This window comes from Pogona vitticeps, chromosome 5 (assembly GCF_051106095.1).
Source record: "Pogona vitticeps strain Pit_001003342236 chromosome 5, PviZW2.1, whole genome shotgun sequence".
NCBI lineage: Eukaryota > Metazoa > Chordata > Lepidosauria > Squamata > Agamidae > Pogona > Pogona vitticeps.
Window position 1 is genome coordinate 165,942,676 of NC_135787.1, and position 20,021 is coordinate 165,962,696.

General features: G+C 43.7%; 1 protein-coding gene across 4 annotated transcripts in view; it reads left to right on the plus strand.

Moving 5' to 3' along the window:
- The window catches only part of CARD10 (caspase recruitment domain family member 10), a 57,243-nt gene extending 39,744 nt beyond the window's left edge, over nucleotides 1–17,499 (plus strand). For 3 of the 4 annotated variants that reach the window (XM_020787761.3, XM_073000084.2, XM_020787760.3), the window contains exons 14-22: nucleotides 117–297; nucleotides 2,261–2,384; nucleotides 5,046–5,286; nucleotides 7,447–7,504; nucleotides 9,058–9,148; nucleotides 12,544–12,696; nucleotides 13,876–13,997; nucleotides 14,627–14,742; nucleotides 16,549–17,499. In XM_020787761.3, coding sequence (XP_020643420.3) covers nucleotides 117–297; nucleotides 2,261–2,384; nucleotides 5,046–5,286; nucleotides 7,447–7,504; nucleotides 9,058–9,148; nucleotides 12,544–12,696; nucleotides 13,876–13,997; nucleotides 14,627–14,742; nucleotides 16,549–16,756 — 1,294 coding nt within the window. In that variant the 3' untranslated portion in view covers nucleotides 16,757–17,499. Of the gene's footprint in view, nucleotides 1–116; nucleotides 298–2,260; nucleotides 2,385–5,045; nucleotides 5,287–7,446; nucleotides 7,505–9,057; nucleotides 9,149–9,559; nucleotides 9,684–12,543; nucleotides 12,697–13,875; nucleotides 13,998–14,626; nucleotides 14,743–16,548 lie in introns of those variants that run through there. The other variant, XM_073000085.2, reaches the window with a different exon arrangement.
- Nucleotides 17,500–20,021: the final 2,522 nt, after the last annotated feature.

The following is a 20,021-nucleotide window of genomic DNA, read 5'->3' on the forward strand; positions in this document are numbered from 1 at the left end:
ATTTCCCAAAGTCTGGTGGTTTGTAGAGTTCTCATAGTATCTTTCCAGACAGGGCAGAGCACGCTGGTTTCTTTGCATATGCTTGAAATTTCACTCCTGGCTTTCTTCCCCACTAGATCTGTTGTGGTGCATTTGTCTGCCACTTCCCCCTTGATCATCCCAGTACCCCAATGCAGAGGACTGTCTGGAGACATCTCCATCCTTGGAGGAAACAGGACTGGGATTTATGTCCAGTGGGTGAGGCCGGGCTCAGAAGCTGAGAGTGCAGGACTCCGAGAGGGATGCCGGCTGCTAGAGGTATGAGACAAATGGGTGGAATTCCTGTTAACTTTTGAGCCAGAAGGACTTGACAAGGAATGGGAATAACTGCAACAATCAATCACTTGGTTGCGCTCCTCCTTTGAAGTCATTAGTTCATCAGGTCAATGTGACAGCACATAACAGCAATAACAAAGTGATGCTTAATGGCTGAGTTGTATATCCATCTTTATTAAGACCATTCAGAACTCAGAGATTTTTCCCCCCCTTGAACTCCAAATATCTTGGCCAGATTAGCTGTAGGGATTCTGGGAGTTTTCATCCAAAATTGCATTTTTTTTTCAAGCGCTGACATCACCTCCAAACTCTTAATCAGACAGTATAGTTAAAAAAAGAAAAAAAAAGGAAAGAATGGAGGAAGGAACGGGAAAGTTAAAAAAACTGACCAGACAGACTTATTTTTGTTCCCTCTACCCAGATGAAGAGTTTTCTGAAGATCCAGAGAACAGACTACAGTACATTTTTGTAGTACTTCAGTTGGTCCTACTAGAGATTATATTACCCAATGATTTTGTACCCATGTTTTCCTATGGTGGACCAACTTGGCTAACATATATATAGTTATCCTACCTTTCTCCTGAAAAAGGAGTGTAGTCATAAGTAATTAATTACAGGTCTTTGTCCTGACCTGTAGTTTGATCCATGGGAGGGGCACAGTTGCGTAGGGTTGAATTGCGTAGGTATGTTGTTTTTTTGCTGCCTTAATTGCAGACTTTTTCATTCCAAGAATATAATTCAGTTGGTATAAAGGCTATACTCGTAATAGGTAGCATTTTATATAGGTTTTTCAGATATTCAAAGGCTTCTAGAAAGGACTGTAACTCAGTTGTAGGCCATACATTTTGTATGCAGAAAAAATACCAGATTCAATGTCTGGGAGCATAAAGATGGTGAGAAGCCACTTGGTTTGAACAATACTGATACACAAATAATCTGGCCTGATATAACAGGACCTTCCTATTTCCATAAAGTACTTAATATATATTTACATGTAGGCCTTATTGCAGCCCTCTAAAACAGGTCAAGCAAGGTCAACCCGAACACATTCCTCTCTGAATCAAACAACGTAACTTCTCCTGCATTCATTGTACAAAAACTGACCAGAATGGCAGTTGAATCTTAATTCAGCGCTGGTGGCATTTTCTGCTCACGAGGAGAAGGCAGCTTAAGGGGTGAAGAGGACGAGGTCACCTACTGCATGCAGCAGTAACCCTTCAGGGTTGCCCAACATTGGCTGCCCAGGGAGGCTACCTCATCTTGCTTCGTAGTAGGCCCAGTGTTGAGGTGAAGGGTTACGTTCTCCCCATTTTTCAGATAGGAAACTGAAAGAGAAAGTTGCTTAGGGCGCTGTGGTGAGTTCACAGCAGAGGCAAGATTTGAACCTGGGATTTCAGTTTCTCCATCACAAGCTTGCACAACGTATTAAGGGGTTGTCTTATTTGACTGCAGCAACTGAAACATCATATTTGCCAGTAACTATAAGGGCTGTAATAGGAAAACCCTAACAGAGGTTATGGCTTCCACATCAACCCATGCTTACTTGGCCACTATGTACTTGTATAGCTTGCATAGGCAAGCCTGCTCTCATTCTGGGTTGGATCATGTATCTCAGAGTTGACATATGTGTGGGGATAATCCTGTTTAAAGCGAGTGGGTCGAAATTAAGGAGCCTATTTTCTTAGCCCTGGAAGTGTCCTCTGTATAAGAGGCCCCAGGTGTCCCACTTTGTTTCCAAAAAAGATTTAAAAATCCAGCAGCAGCTTGCAGAGACCTGCTTTAAAGCATGCATTCATTAGCCTTTTTCCTTTGTCGTCTTGTATTAAGATTACTGAGGAGTTGGATAGAGAGGTAGAAAATGCAGCTTTTTTTGTCCAAAAATATTAGTCTGATGCTAACGATGCTTGATCCATGCATCTCCTTTCCATGTGTGTTTCTCTGGTAGCTTAGGGGGACTCAGCTAAATGGAGAGGTTCTCTCCTTGGAGAACTGCACACGCGAAGTAGCTTACCTAAGTCTATTGCACTGGGATGACCCATCTGCTCTCCTTTTTCTGCCTGATATGAGAGGTAAGGTGCTTTAACAGTACATGATACATGTGGCTTTTTATGCTTAATTCATCTGGACAGCCAAGGCTATATGTATTCTGCACATCTGTGATGGCGATTTAGAAATACGGAACAATATTTGGCCTAGAATTCCATACCTTTCAAATTTCATTGAAGTATTAAAAAACAAAACAAATGAACACTAAGTTACTAGTCCCTATAGAGACAGGATAAACTCTCAGAATCCAGAGATGAGACTGCATAAGATTTCTCAGTATCAGAGGGAGTTGCTTCAGTGTAGTGCTGTGAATACTACTATGTTTTTCCCTCTTGATGGAGGGAGCCTCATGGCACTGTTGTTAAACAGCTGTACTGCAGCCAAACTGTGCTCACAGCTTGGGGTTCAGTCGCAGTTAGCTGGCTTAAGGTTCATTCAGCCTTCTGTCCTTCTAAGGTCAGTAAAATGAGTGCCCAGCTCAGTGTGTAGCCTGCAGACTTGTAAACCACAGAGAGAGTGCTGAAAGTGCTATGGGGTGATATATAAGCAGCACACTTTGCTTTGCTTTGATGCCAAAGATTTGCTAAGAAATTCCCACTTCGGAGGTCCTCTCAAAAACATTATCTTTGGCCATTCGTCTTTCCCAGCTTCATACCTTCAGATCTGTTGGCTACAGCCTGCTTCACACAGCCAGGAGAGCCAAGCTGGAGGCAGTGGGAGTTGTCCTCCAATGCATTTTGGAGAAGCCCCAGCTGGGGAAGGTTGCTGTGGAGAATTGGTTCCTGGCACACAGAAGTTTGTCCCAGCTTGATGTGCACTTCTCCATACAGCACCTTGGCACTTAAATTCCTGCCACAGTTTATATAGCAATGTTTCATTATCACAGAAAGGTGTATTTCAAGTACAGTAGGACCACGGTATCCACAGGGGATTGGTTCCAAGCCTTGCAGAAGATGCTGAGACCCATGGATAATAGTGAACACAATACCTAGCATGGTAAAATAAAAAATCCAGAAAAGTGTTTTCACCATGTATTATCAGAACTGGCCACTGGAGGGAGGCAGAGGCCATGCTATGTATTCTTCAACAACAAGGATACATAACATCTACTCTACCTCCCTCTACTGGCCAGTTCTGGTAAATATATCATGAAAATATGTATTTTTAGCTTTTTAAAATATTTTTAATATTTTCAGATTGCAGATAAGTGAAACAGCGGATACTGATCCAGTGGATATGGGGGTCCTACTATATCCACACACGTGTCACAATTCTCTTTTTCCTTACTCTTCTCTGCCATTTCCGCCGCCCTTTTACCCACCTCTTTTGCCACTGTTCAAATCTCTTCTTCTAATTCTATATCTAGCAATCCAAATAGTGTTGAACTGACAAGACATAGTAAGACTTTGAATTAGTGCTGTATCAGTTTAGTGCTATAGCATTCAGTTTAGTGCTATAGTGCTCAACCAGGAGAATTTTTTAATGCGATTAATGCAAGCAGGCAAAAAGAGTAGCATTTGCTCCCGTATTTATTTATTTAATTTATTTATTTAAAATATTTTATCCTACCTTTCTCCTTAAAAGAACCCAAGGTCGGTACCGTGCCCCACTCTGCATTATCAGGGATGTCATCTGGATGCACCCAAACATGGTCCTAAGACTGATATCAGTGATCACACAAGTCAAAACAAAGACAAAATAATGTGCATAGAAACACTTCATAAAGCACAAGTCACGCTGGCTGAAGAAAATGTCTCCCGTATTCATGCCAGAGGATTAGATCTACTTGTGATTAGTGATAATGTTGCCAGAAAAAGATGTGTATATCAATGGTGAGCAATATGGCAGAAACAATAGGGTAAATACCTATTTGATCCCTCCCATAGTCATGTCGTAATCCTCAAGCTTTGGGTCCTATTCTTGGAGTGGTTGCTACCATCTTGCTGCCTTATCAATGGAAAGCAAGGCACAGCACCTCCCTTCCACCCTCTGGGCAGAGCAAATACTGGGAACCAAACATCCATGTCCCATTAAGTCATATTTGCTTTTTTGATGCAGGAGGAAATCCCAAGTGATCCATAAATGGCTTGGCAGGATTTTGGGATCTCTTGCATTGTGAAACTTTCTATGGGTTTTATTCCCTGAGCTGTGGTTAATTATGCAGAGGGTGAATAACTGTCCTTCATGAAATAGAGCATTTCACATAGTATGTCATCCCTTCATGTCTCTTAGTAGCTGTTAGCCATGATTTAATTTATTTATTTGATACCGTATGTATTCTGTATTTCATGGGACTAAAAGAGGCTCAAAACAAGAATAACGTGCAGGGGAAGGGAGAGAGAAAAAAGGATCATATGAAAGCATAACTAAACACGTGAAGTTGAAGCACAATGGGATTAAAAGGTATTAGAAGGACTGCACTAAGGAGAGCCTTTGCCTTTGGCCGGTAAGGAGGGCAGCCTCACCTTGAAAAGGCATTTTCACAGCCACTGATATAGTCCTAAGTTGAGCACCTGTGTTTGGCAACATTTCAGATAGCGTTAAGGGGGGGGGTTGCCCTTATCTCCTGTTTGTGGGCTTCTGAGGTGAACTTGGGAGGGTGGAAGACAGGATGTTCTGTTTGGTGGACTTCAGACCTGATCCAGCGGGTCTCTTCGTAACTTGCCTGCTCTTCTCTTTGTTAGGATACCAGCCTCTCAAAGATGCTCTCGATGCTGGCCGGAAGGTTCCCGGTGACTCATTTTATGTGAAGGCCAACCTGAATCTCCTGGAGCTTACGGACCCTAATGCCCTGTGTGTGAAGTGCCGGGAGGTTCTACATGTCACTGACACCTTGCACAATGGGCGGCTGGAATGGTATTGTGCCCGAGTAGACCCCTTCACCCTGAAGGACTTGGACGAGGGTACAGTGCCAAATTATAGCAGGTGATGGGCCACATGGGCAGAAGACACCATTCTTGTGTTTTGGTCTGTTTGTTGAAGAAGCTATGTTTGGGGAAGTTACCTTGTTTGGACATTTAGTACCCTCCTCAAAGAGAAAGTTATTTTCCAACCTTTGTGACAAAGAGAGAATAGTTCACTGTATTTCCTTAAGGAGGGACCTTAGTGCAATGGCTAGCTTGGCATGAAGGTTGTTAATTTGTAGACTTGCATAATTTGGACACAAAACGAAAGAACAAAGTTAATTTCTTAATTATTCCTGCCCTTATCCCCCGCTTTGGTTTGGGCAATTGTAGCGTTTGGGTTGTGTGAGTTTTCAAGCTGCAGAGCCAGGGATGGAACCTTAAGCCTTCCAGATGTGTTGGAAATCAATTCTTGGAAATCTTAGCCAGCAGGGTCAGTGGTAAGGGACTATGGGAAATGTAGTCCAAAACATCTGAAAGGCAAGAGTTTCCCCAGCCCTGCCATAGAGCAATACATTTCCGGGATAACAGGGTTGCTGTAGGAAAACGGAACAGATTTTTTTTGGGGGGGGGAGGATTGCAAAGGACACCTCCTCCTTTAGTTAATTTCCGAAATAAAGGCTTTGTTTAATGCTATGTATTTAAGAAATGCAAACAGCTGGAGGATGCGTCAGGGCCTTATGAAGCACTCTGCCCACAGAGGATTTTGCTGGTGTCTCATCTGCAGGTTTTGAGTAGTTTTCGCAATACATTCTTATTTAAACAGGGTTTTAAAGTCCATTTTGTAATATTCATGTAATTTACTGGATTAATATTAGATGGACTTGGGGTTTAGAGTGCTAATTGAGTTTTATTTTGTCCTGTGCTTCAATTGTGTTTCTATTGGATTTTGAGAGAAGGCTGATTATCCATTTCTGAATAAATAAATGTAAGTGCTGGGCAGCCACTGCTGGGTTAAGGCAGTGGAGAGGGAAATTGGTGGCAGTTTTGAGAGGGATGGAGAGCAAGTGGAGAGAGATGCGTAGCTACTGTGATGTAAATGCTTTGAGAACTGTAGAGAATTGACAGTGCTGCCCAATGGATAAGACAGGAGTTGGCAGTCCCTGAGTTCAAAGAACTGGTCTTCATAGGTCAAAGTCTCTTCATTGGCCTTACTAGAATTTAGAAAAGTTCCTTTTTTGAAGTATTGCTATCAGGGCTTTCTGGCCAGCATGGAAAGATTCTGGGAGTTGTAATCTACAAATGGAATGGGTTGGTCCTGTATGACTCATTGGTGATGAGTGAGATGATCATTCCATAAAATAGGGATGGAGGAGAGGCATGGAGCAAATGGCAGACATTGCTGGAGTTGAACTCCTCTTCATCCCACCATTGGTTCACCTGGGTGTACCTGATAAGAATGGAAGCCCAGCAATACCAGAAGGGCCACCACAGTCCCTGGTCCAGCTTTTACAGATTCCCATCCAGTTGTACTAGAGGAATCAACCCAGTTGTAAAATAGTTGGAAGAGAGTGAAAGTAAGTAGTTTGGACATAAAAGTCATGGCTTTGGCCCTTAGTAATTTAAATTAGTGATTTGCAGCACATTTTGCTAGACCAAAGAGGCTGTTGAGATCTAACCAGGGGCCAGTTTACAAAAAGAAATGAAGTAAACTCCCCCCCCCACTGTAACTAGGTATAAAAAAACTAGACGATAGGCTCCATCTTTTCAAAAGGTATTCCCCTGCCACTCTCTCCTTCAAAGACAGTGCTGTAACATATTGTTCACTGTTTAGAAAACAAAGGGAGTGTTTTTTTTCCTTGTAAACGAGTGAGAGTTGAAGTCCCCAAACATCTGGCATGCCACCAGTTCCTGACTTCCAGAAAATTGAAAGGGTTACTTTTCTTTTACTGGCCATGATGTTCAGTGAGTCATACAAATGACTTTTCTAAAGTTTACTGAATGTACAGTTGATAGGAGAAGCCCAGGAAAGGAGATCCGGAGAATTAATTGTAGGTCCCAAAAAGTGACTTTTCCAAGCTCTAGTAAGGATGAAAGAAGTCTGAATAGGTTGTGATCAATATAAAGACCCTATAAATGGCAGGTAGCTGTACCTGTGAGTGCCCCAGTGTGCCTGTCAACAGCACACTGTCTCTTTTCCATTAACCATTGACCAGGTTTCTAATTTCTGTCTTCATTTCAGGGCTCAGCAACTCTTGAAAATCCAGACAGCAACACGGCAGAAAGGTAGCAGGACTAAGGTGAGCCAGAGGTGAGAGACTGGAGAGGAGTGATCTACAGATCTGTATTTAGAGAGTTGTACTTTGGGTTTGAGGTTAGAGCTTGGAAATAATTACATTTTTGGACTAGAAATCCCAGAATCCCCCAACTTCATGGGCAGTAGAATGCTCCCTGGGGAATGCTGGTACTCCAAAAAAAAAAGTATTTTGTCCATAACTCTGACTGGGGCAACATTTAGCTTGGATGAGATTTATTGTTTTTGCTGATATGTATATTTCTTTTTTCTTGGTCTTACTGGTCTATCAGACCTTTTAGTGGATTGTTGTTTGGCTCGGCGAATTCAATCTCTGGCTGTGGGGCCAGAGGTCAAGAGTTTGATTCCACACTATTCCTCCTGGGAGAAGAGCCAGCCTGTATATCCTTGGGCAATCTGTAAAGTCCCAGGGTAGTCCTGGAAGAAAGAACTGACCCGTGTCTGGCTTGGAGCAGAGAGGAACGGGTTCAGTTTCACTTCAGACACAGTGATCAGCAGATGCCATTAGGCCATGTTAGCTCTTAGACAAGTCTACCTTACAGAACAAGGTAAATACGTTGTAATGCACGCCAGCCTGTGCTTCATGGATGAAGAGCCAGATTTCGGTGTGGTTAATTCTAGCAACAAGGTCCCCCCCCCCCCCCAGAACTGTGTGATATAATAGCAAGAAGAGCATCTCTTTTGGTGTGTACAAAATGCTTTTCTCTAAACTGTTCTGTAACAAATTTGGAAAAATCTGGGATTGTTGAGGAACATGTTGTATGTTCAAGCCCCCTCAGATAGTTGAGGGGGGTACAGGGTATATATGTTCTAGATACACTTCCAATGAGAGGATTTTAGTGCTGACATTTTTTAAAAATAAACAAACACTGATCTTGGGTAAGGAAACCTCACCACCACTAAATCTGAATGGGGGACCTTTCCCTAATCTAGGTCTCCTCCCTTGTAAACACATTATGGACCTAAGAGGAATTAGAGGATTGGTTCTCTGACATCAGTATTTACTTGGGTTTATTTAAAGAAGCCTTCTGCAACTTCCACCCTCCAGATGTGTTGCTCATGGGGTCAGTGGGAGTTGTACTCCAGCACATCTGGAGGTCAGTGAGATGGGGAAAGCTGCTTTGACAATGGAATGGAACTTAGACAATGCAGGAGCCAGACAGTTGATGTCTTGTTCTGACTGGGTATAAGAAGAATAACTGGGGGACAGGAATAGCATCTCTGCATGATATCTCAGCAGCGGTGGCTATTTTCTGTGCCAGCACAGCATTTTCTTAGAGGTAGCATCTTGTTACTGGCAATGTAAAGTGATGTCTCTCATTGTTTTCCCGAGGTGTTTCTCAAAGGATATTGGAGAGAGGAGAATTTGTAACTGTTGATATGCCCCAGTTCGCCTGGGGAGTTGTATCTCAAGACAATGTCTATTTAACTTCCAGTAATAAACATGTAGCTGTCATTTTATAGGCATCTGAGTGATGCATTCTCTGTTCTCTCTGTCTCCCTCCCCAACCCCCAATATTTTTTCTTGGTTTCCTTCAGCTAAAAAAACGGGCCTTGGATCAGCTTCGCCTGGTGAAACAAAAACAACATGGAGGGCAGAGTGAAGGCCTTCAACTGGATCTTTTCCTAGGTGAATGGCACCCCTCCCAACCCCATGTCTACATGTGCCTGCATGTATAGAAAGAAGCTTGCTCGTAACATAATACTGCCATTCCACACAAGTAACTCCCAGGGGACAGTTCTACTGCCCTGGAGTATATTCTGTATATTAGAGTAGTATGTCTTTTCAGTATTCATGAGATTTCTATTATTTATGTACACTGTAATTTATTAAGATGGAAACCCTGTGCATTACTATAGCAGCTGACAATGAAATGTTAAAAACCTGGCAGAAGGAATGCTGTATATATAAAAAAGGAACTTAAAAACCCAGCAGATTTAGAAAATCAGCACATAAATAATAGAATCTGTAAGATTTGTAGAATGACAGCCAAACTCCTGTTGAATTTTTATGGTCTAATTTTTTTCTGGCAAATTTCAGCAAATTAAGTAGTTGCTGTGGCCATTTGTTGTGGTGCATCAAGTCTCACAATTTGGCGTGCAACCACAAATGCCTGTGTTAACAACCCACCAATGAAATTTACACTGTGGAGAGGAGGACCGATCAGATGGTCTGCCCATGCAGATTATTGGATCTTGTTGGTTTCCAAAATGCCTTGGGTGAGTTTCTGGATGAGCTGGTTGGTGTGAGTGTCAAAGCTCAGCTTGCTGAATGGAATACTGTGGCGACCTGGGCAGTTGACTCATTGATCCTAAATGTTCTCTCCATATAAAGGGTCTGGTCTTCTCTGTGATTTACTGCAGAGCTGCAGGCCCTCAGACAAGCTAGGAGAAGGCTAGGAAGCTATGCAGACCCTGTGGTGCTGTCTGGCTGCTGTCATGGACTGGACAAGGGCTGACAGGTTGAAGTTGAATCCTGACAAGATGGAAGTCCTGTTGTTGTTGGGAACTCCTGGCCAAGACCATTTACCTGGACTTGATGGGATCATTCTCCCCCTGAAGGATCAGGTGCAAATCTGGGTGTGCTTCTAGACCCACCTCTCTCAATGGAAAATCAGGTCTCAGCTGTGGCCTGATCTACTTTTTACCACCTGAGGCAGATCATACACCTTTGCCCCTGTCTTGACGGGACCTCCCTAACAACACTGGTCCATGCACTTGTAATCTTGAGAACAGACTATTGCAATGCTCTCCATGTTGGGCTGCCTCTGAAGGTGGTTCAGAAGCTGCAGCCAGTGCAGAACGCAGCAGCCAGGCTGGTTTCTGGAACATCACAATTTGATCATAGTTCACATGCCTAGGCGTGTCTGCGCTGCCTGCCTTTATGCTTCTGGGCCAAATTCAAAGTGCTTATGTTGACATTTAAAGCCCTTAACAATTTAGGGCTTTGCTACCTGTCTGAGCACTTGTCCCTCAAAATGGCTGCCCATCCCACCTCTACCTCATACACTAGGAGGTTGTGGGTAGTGACCTTGAGGGAGGCCCAAAAATCTGCCCCTCAAAAACTGCTCCTTCTCGATAATTATTCCATCACATTGGAACTTGCTCCCATCTGAGGTACGATTAGCCCCTTCCCTCCTTGGTTTCAGGATACAAGTTAAGACCTGGCTTTCTTCACAAGCCTTCTTTGGCCTTACTCCAGAGTAATCTTGCCGATCGATGGTTCCCCCCCCCCAACTCATTTATGTACCAGCCCTGTTTTGCTGGCTTTATTATATTTAATATTTTAAATATTTTAGGTCTATACTTGGTATTTTATCTTTTGTCATTATGCCTCACATTTATCGATTATGTGGGTGTTATTGCGGTTGTTCGTGTTATCCTGATTTTGTTTCCTGCCCTGAGTAGTAGCTCTACCACTAAATGGGCAAGATAAAAAAATATATAAAAAATAAATATTGGCAGGTGTAACTAATGGGATTTGGGCCAATATATATGTATAAAATAATATCTGAGCCAGAAATAGAGCAGATCAACACAAGTTTTAAGAAGCTGGGATAATAAAAAGAAATGGGCTTGATGCCAGAATGCCATCAGAGTGAGCGCTGGGTCAGGCTGTATGGGCAAATCATTCCAGAGCTGAGTTTTTTTCCACCAGAAAGCCCCTATCCTTGGTAATTGTCTGCCTTGCTTCAGACGGCAGGAAAAGCAGATGAAGGAGAGCCCCTGATGAGGCTCTCAGAATTAGATTATGTTGGAATGTGGTGCCTGCCCAATAATTTGGCACCGTGGGATTTCTCTTTGATATATAAAATTTCCCAGCACTACTGCAGAGAAAGTCTTGTAAGCACAGATAATGATGAGGATCTCAGGGTACCAGATCCTATCCTGAAGGAGAAAATACATGCTGTGATCAGTTGCTCACTTTTTATAATAGTATGCAGCCCTTTAAATTTTGTTGGACTGCAGCTCCTATCACCTGTAGCCAATATAACCAACAGCAAGAATGATTGGAGTTGCAGTCCAGCCGCATCTAGAAAGGCCACATGATATTGTTCTCGCTTTAAGGTATCGTAAGATTCTTTATTAATGAATACTGTTTTGTCAAAACGCATGAGCCAGGATAGGGCTGGGTAAATTTTCAAGTGATAAGGAAGTGGAGAGGTCGGTGGTCTGCGCATCTCATTGCCTTAGTAAAGGGGCAGCCAGGTTGGTGGCCCTCGATAGAATGCAACCCCCCCAGGACCATTTTTGCAACCCTTAAGTCTTCATATCATTTTCTCTGCCTGCAAGTCTCCAGAAGCTGTGACTTTGTTATAAAGTGGGATGCAGGGCCCCTGGTCTCCCCCCCCCCAAATATTCTGAACGAAGATCACTGCAACAAATTGAAGTGGTGCTTCAGAACCTTGAAACGGGTGTGTCCTTTTTCAGATTGGTCATACTTTTCCTGTTGATGTGGCCCATGGTGGATTCTGCCTTGGCCTCTGAAAAGTTGCTGATTCCTACCTAGTTAATGAAGCTTTTGTGCAGAATTCTATTGCCAGTTTACACTTGTGTAAATGAAATTGAATAGGGCTCAATAGCAGATTGTTGCTCAAAAATGAGGTGTTAGTTGTGTTGCTGGTCACATGCCTAACTCAGCATATGCCCAGGAATTTGTCACCAAAACTCTCACACAAGCATAAACCAGGAATAGGATTCTAGGCAAGGTTCCCTCTAAGCTGGATGTGTGTATGTGCGCACGCGCCTCTGCTTCCCTCTGCACAGCTGTCTTCCCCCTCTGCGCAGTGATTGCTTTAGGTTCTGGTTGTGATGGGCCAGAGTTGTGTGTGCACACGCAGTAACAAAGTCATGTGTCCATGCGGGAGCAAAGTCCCATGAGAGAGAGGTGGAGCTGAAAGTTAGAGGATACATTGATTCTGGACATTACAAATGTACTGTAGTTATTTTCCCATGTATTGAAGATGCACCCAATCCTACTTTTACCCTTATTGGTTACCATAGTTCATTGCCTTCTATACGCAGATGGTGTTGTTAAACCCTACAGTCCAGTACGCCCTTTGGTGGTGCAGACCCGTCGCCCTGTTGTGCTCTCACCTGGCTGCTTAGCACCATGGATCATCAGAAACCTTCTGGAGCTCCCTTCTTCGCATCAGGATTTCTACTTGTGCCCAGCTGGTAAGCTGAGAGTCGCCAGGCCCAAGGTGGCAGAGTTGGGGAGAAAAGGGTGTCCTTTCTCTTTCCTGGAACTGGATGTGACAGGATGTTCACTTTTGGACTCCCTGTGGAAATGGATCTCTGCTGTACAATCTTGGATTTTTGCAACAGGAAGCTTCTGTGTATTCTCTTTCTGTCTGATCAGTCATCATCATCATCATCTTCCTTCTCAGTCTTGAAGAAGGAGAAAGAAAGGCATTTGTACTACTCCATCTGAGTTATGCAAGACTGCAGAGATCTCAGTCTGGTGCAGAAGTTCTGAACATCTGCATTTAAGTAGAAAAAATATAACCCAAACCCATTCACATTTATGACTGTGGGGAAGAAGACTTGTTCATAGGAGAGGATCACATGGCAATGCAGTGATTGTTGTGGGGTTTTTGCGAATACAGTGCATTGATTTCTGGATCATTGTCCTGGCCTGGGCTCTCTCAGGGGATAAGGGGAAGCCTTAAAGTTGTCCTGCCATGATGCATGTAATTGTATGTGGACAATAAAGGTACAAGAAATTTATTCTGAGTAAAGATTGCTTTCCCTAACTGGATGCCCCCCCCCCATATCTGTTGGACTACAGCACCCTAACACACAGACAACTTAGCCAGTGGCTAGAGATGATGGGAGATGTAATTGAGCACATTTGGAGAGTTGCTCCTCTCATACCTGCCTTGATGGCCTTGTCTCAATGCTTCTTCTACTCTTACCTTTCTTCATATAGGCTTCCTTTTTCTTACTTTGCAAAGATCAAAGGAAACAACACAAAAACAAGAAGAGAGGTTGGGCAAAAAAGGAAGATGACAAGGGATAATAAATACTTTGTGATTTGCATAATGTACAGCTGAGTCCTTTTCAGGTTTACTCAGTAGTAAACCCAAGTGTGTTCAGTTGGTCTCACTGACGGGTAGATTGGTTCATTGGATTTCAGCCCTGGGCTGCATTTTCTGCTTTGTAACAGAAAGCAAATGTCATTCAATTCACTAGGTTTTACTTTTGATAAAGCATATGTACTGGAGGTCAAAGCTGCCTTTTTCCACCCAGGATTTGGAATTGCTTTGTTGCTCATAACTCAGGCTTATGGGCATTTTCTTTCCCAAAGTCTTCAAGCTCACTTTTTGTGGTTGTTCTTGTTCTTTTCATTCATAGATGTCCTTGCTGAACAAAGGCTCTCCTCTGCCTCCTCCAAGAACGGTATGAATGCTGATAGAATCTCTGGAAGCCAGATGGCTTATGAGAGGATCCATGCTATCCAGGAGACTATTGGAAAGGTGAGGAGGGGAGCCAGACAAGTCCAGTTCTGAAAGGCAGGGATGAATGAAGTGCTGTGCTGTGTATTCTGTAAGGAAGGACCCCAAAATGGATTAAAGCTCACTTTTGTTGCGATATTACCTTTGTGACCCTTGGCAAAGAGAATATTTAAAACGTGCTAAACTCTGTTACGGTGCCTCTTAGATCAGGGAGTGTAATAATCAATGCTTTTCCGGGCTTTGATTATTAGATTCTATTAGCACAGTTTGCTTGTCTGTGTTTGTATCTGTACAAACAATCCCTAGGCATTTTGATTGGTTTAGTCTTCCTTTCTCTGAAGAAAGAACTGTAAGATGATAGCCTATGTAGGTCCATGGGCTAGATCACTTGTCTTGCCCAGAAGACCCATAGCCCTGAAGGTAGCTATGGGCTCCTCCTCCCATGTCCAGTCCATTATATATTGGATGGCCATGCCCTTCAATTCTCTCTTTTTCCTTGCAAGGCTGCTTGTAAATCCCATCTTTTAATGGAATTGCTATTGGAAAAGCAATGATATTTCACCATGTGGGGGTTTGATTTAATATAACTTGTCAGGCCCAGGTTATTTCTTTTCCATTTAAATCGGTAAATCTGTTGGGTTGCCTTTCAGAATAAACACTGCCTGCTAGAGCTGGAGGTCCAGGTGGTGAGGGATCTAATTAAACATGAAATATACCCCATTGTTATCCACATCGAGGTCACTGAGAAGAACATCAAGGCAGTGAGGTATGAGGAGACCTTCTCAAGACTGACACAAGTTATGGGGTGGATGGGAAAAGCTAATCATCTCCAGAGTGTCATGCGGTAACATGGGCGTGAGGGGAGAGGGGAGTTTATAGAGGCCTGTGTGAAGCTCTGTTTTTCTCTCATATCGGCTCTTGATTGTACTAGTTTCAAGAGAGGAAAATTCCCTGTGAATAAGACAGGTTGTTATAACAAGGTGTTTTATAGTGCAACTAACCAAGTTGTCTCAGATGTAAGACCCACGTTGTTTCCGTGGGACTTACACCCATGCAAGTGGCTGTAGGTTTAAAGCCAATACCTTTGTGGATGCCATTGATGCTCAAGTAATGGCACCGGGCTCTACACCATAATATCCTCCCATCCGTTAATCTGATATGTACTGTATGTCGGTTCAGACACACATGGTTAGGTTTCCAATTTGGTGCCAGGGCAGAAGAGCAAGTGGTTCTCCCCATCCTGGGTACTCAAAGCTAGCCATGCTACTTTGACACATGAGGCAAAGATTTGCCTCTTTCAAGCCCTGGCAGTGACAGTACGGAGACAAATGCAACGGTGCCTGTTTTGGTGACATCCCATATCTGCTGTCCAAAGTGGCTCTCCCACTCTGCCCAATGGTATCACCTCCCGTCTCTGTCTGAGACTGCTTGGGGGAGTCAGTGTCCATGTGCCAGTACCTGGGTGCAGTCGCCAGCATTTTAAAGTCATGTCTATGATAGAGTTGGGCTGGGAAGAGACGTCAATGGTCACTAGTTCTGTGTTAGAACAAGGGTGGACAAGCTGTGGGATCTGGAAGCCTGTGCTCAGGATTTGCTGGGTGTTGCACTGCCCCCCATGGGAGGGGGGAAAAAAACCAAAGCCAAAATATGCACTTCCAGTTTTGTTAGTGTTTTTTTTTTAAACACCTTAAAACAGTATGGATAGATTATATCTTGTTGAAAAGAATTATTTTTATTCTTCGAGGTGCAGTTCTCCTTTCTTAACAGCGTTTTTGGGGGAGGGAGGATTGTGTGTGTGTTTGTGTGTGGACTGTAAAATGGCCTAGGGGGCCCTTATGTTACAAGATTCCCACTAAAGAAGGATAGTAAGACCCAGCTGGCGTGCTGCACAAATTAACCCTGGGCCTTAGAACACACCATTCATTCTCTGCAAGGAAAGGTGTTGTAGACATTTTTGTAATCTGCCATTTTAGAAACAGAGCTTGCGAAAGTACCCTATTTGGAACACAGCTCCCAGAACTTTCCCATGCTCTGGATTTAAAAAGCATGAAGAGAGGAAATTGATTTATATTGGCGATACTGGGCCATCTAGCTCCTGACTGAGTTGCAGTGACACTTTGGGCTCTGACAGGAGTTCTTTCCCTGTCTAGAGAAGTATGGCATTGAAATTAGGGCTTTCTGCTTATGGGGCAGGCGTTTTGCAGCTGAACTACAGTCCCCCCCAACATGACACAGGCTGCTAAGTTTCACTGAAGGAATGCCTAAAAGACACTCACAGCCTCTGTCCTGAGCTGTTGACTGTGCTTGGGCCTTCAGGGGGAAATCTGGATCATTTCTGCTAGCAATAGAAGTACATCCTACATTTGCGATATCGCACTAGTGCACCAGACAGGGCAAATGCATAACATTTCCTTGGCATTCTATCAGTTCCTGGGATCAGACCATTAGACTTCAGAATGCTTAAACTAACATGCCTGACTTAGCCCATCTCTGCTACTACATAATTCATAGCATCCTGAGGAATATACTGATGATGATGCATTTTCTTTCCTCCTCTGTGCTTTCCTTCTAGGAGTTTACTTGGAAAGTCCAGGCTGCATGATTCTGAGGTGCTGAAGCAATGCCGAAGAGCAGAGGGGTCTCTCCATGCTTTGCCCTGCTCATGGGCCTTGGTGGACCATCCGGCCTGGTCTAGTGCAGAGGAGCTGGTGAAGGTGGTGCGGGCTCACATCTTCCAGGAGCAGACCAGGATTGTGTGGGTCGAGGAGAGTGACTTTTGATTGATGCTGTTGCAGGACTGGCTTCGTTGTTGACTTTGGATCATATGTAGGAGATTAGCCTCTGCAGGACAGTGGCTTGGACTCCTTGACCATGAAGATTTTTCTGATCTGGGATCCGCACCATGCCTCCTGCAGGCTGGGACTTCTTTGTAGTTCAGCCATTTTTTTTGCTTTAATTTGATGGATTCTGCTTTTATTTTGAAAACTTGGGGTTGAGTGAGCCCTGTGAAGAGCAGAACTTAGAAAAGGTACTAGTTTGAATTGCAACACCTAGAATCCTCTAGTCACAGTGGTTCCTAACTGTGGATCCCCAGATGTTCTTAGACTACAACTTCCAGAAATCCTGCCAGCACAGCTAGTGGTGGAGGCTTCTGGGAGTTGCAGTCTGATAACATCTGTGTACCCAAGACTGGGAACCACTGTTAATGAGTTTTATTTGGTCTACAACTCTCAGAATTCCCCAGCTACCATTTTGCACTAAGTCAAGCCTCCCCCTTTCCCATTAGCATGCTAGCTGGGGGATTCTGGAGGTTGTTATCTAAAGGAGTAAAAGAGTAACTTTTTCAAGCTCTAGAATTCTCCATTTTGCCTCTTAGTTTTTCCATTTCAACTGTTATCAGAAACCTAATTATTGTCTCCTAATTTTGTCCTTCCTTCCATCCCATACCTACCTCATTGCACTCCCCAAAAGAAGTGGGCTTGTCCATGAAAGCTCATATTAAAATATAGCCGTTAATCTTTAAGGTGCTGCAACGTTTTTGTGATTGTGTTCCCAACCCCCCAACCCGGGTAGTTTCCGCTTTCTGCAGTTTTCTGTGGTTTTTCTGCACCTCCTTTCATGGTTTGACCAAAGGTAGCCAGCTGTGCTGTTCTCTCAGAAACATGGCAGGTGTGTGGACTTATGAAAGCATCGAGAAGGCTGGGTGTTTTGTGTTCCCTGCTCAACAAAGTCTGTTTTCACATACAACCCCTTCCACATCATGAAAAAGATGAAAGTGTTGCTGCTCTAGTTGTTCAAATGTTGGGAGTCTGAAATCCTTGCTGAGCTATTGCAAGTTAGACAGAGATCCACCAAGGGATCCAGAGCTTACCTTCTACCCACGTTGCTCTAGGCCACCACTGTCTGCCACAAAATGGTAAATTTGTTGGGCAAAAGCAATGGTCATGTGCCTTTGAACAATGTATTTATACAGAGCTTGGAGAAGTTATATTTTTGGACTGCGGCTCCCCAAATTGGATGGTAACACTCAGAATGCTGTCTGAAAAATTCTAGGAGTTGAGTCTCTCCTTTCATTAGTTTCCATGCTGTGCACTCAAATTAATGTAAGCAGCAATCCATTTCATCAAATGACTGTGTGTAGGGTAAATAAATTGAGCTTAGGTGAAAATGACTTGCACAGTGTCCAGGCAGTGATGATGATGTTATCAAAAGTGGCCATTCACTAAATTCTTCTTGGTATTAATATATGTGAACTGTAGCCCACAAAAGCTAACCAGGTACAGTATCTGCCAGTCTTTTAAGGTGCCACAAGACTCTTTGTCTCGTTTTTGGTGCAACAGATGAATGTAGTGATTCCTCTGGAGATTCTTATTGCACTTGTTAATAATCTATTAAACCAGTAATTCCCAGGCTTTGGTAATCCAGGTGTTCTGGGACTTTAATTCCTAGAAGCCTTCCTCACCAGCTGTATTGCCTGGGGTTTCTGGGGAAAGAACACTTAGGTTGCCCAAGGCTGGAAACCATTGGTGTAGTGGATAGAGTGACAGACCTGAACTCAGGAGACTTTGGTTTAAATCTCTGCTTGGCCAAGGAAACCCACTGGGGTGGTGGTGGTAGCACTGGTAAAACCACTCCTTAAATTTCACACCTTAAAAGACCTATAGGGTCTCTAAATGTTGGTTCTGACTTGAAAGCACATAACACAGAAGGCAACAATTGATTCACACTTATTCGATTTGGACGCCTTACCATCCAAATCTTCATGTGAACTTTGGTGGTGGAAAGCCTAGATGTTGCTGATTATACATGAGCCAGCATCTCCAAATTGTTTCAGTCTTAAGGACACGAAGAGTAGCCAGAGGACAGGTGTGAACTCTGGCATGGCTGTTTGTTCATTTGGTCCACACCACAATTGTGATTTGGAACAACTGACAGTGTGAGTGTGAGTGAAAAATCATGTCAGAGATTTAGCCACTGCTTTGTTCCTCTCTGGAACTCACTGGAAGGACAGATTCTGAAGCTGAGGCTCCAATACTTTGGCCATCTCATGAGAAGAGAAGACTCTCTGGAAAAGACCCTGATGTTGGGAAAGTGTGAGGGCAAGAGGAGAAGGGGACGACAGAGGATGAGATGGTTGGACAATATCATCGAAGCCACCAGAATGAATTTGGCCCAGCTCCAGGAGGCAGTAGAAGACAGGTTGGCCTGGCGTGCTCTGGTCTATGGGGTCACGAAGAGTCGGGCACGACTAAATGACTAAACAACAGCATTGTTCCTCTTTGCAGTCTTTGACAGATGGCTGTGCAAGTGTTCAGCTTGTGATGCTCTGGTTTTATCCAGCTTTTTCTGTGTTCTTTAGAGAAGTTTAAATATCAGTAAGCTAAATTGAATTGTTAATAGCAACTGAAGATGGCTCGTTGAATGAATGGTGCTTGTTGTGTCAGCACCTACATAGGTGCCATTGATTCAGTAATCTAATTGGGACTAACAATTAGATTTTAACCCAGGTGTGGGCAACTTTCAGAGGTTTGAGGGCTGCACACAAACCCCAGACTGAGGATGATTCTTGAGTTGTGGTCTGGGCCTTGTGTTGTTCAGTGTCTTGTGTTGTTTCAGTGACTTGGATGAAGGAGAAGAGAAGATGCTCATCGAATCTGCAGATGACACTAGACTGATAGGGTTAGCAGATACAGTGGTGCCTCGCTTAACGAGTGCACCGTATAACGATTAAATCGCATAGCGATCCGTTTTTTCGGATCGCTAATGCGACCGCACAACGTTGTTCCAATAGGGAAAAATTCGCTTTGCGAAGACCGGTAAGCGTTTCGCTTACCGATCTTCGCAAAACGACCCCCGCCGATCAGCTGTTCGGCGGCCAAAATGGCCGCCGGAAGCCGGGAAATGGCCTAAAATGGCCGCGCGCAGCGTTTTCGCGCCCTCGTTAAGCGAGGCGAGGGCGCGAAAATGGCTGCCGGCCATCCTGAAGCTTCGCTGAACGGTGAGTATTTGGCCTATTTGGAACGCATTAAACGATGTTTAATGCGT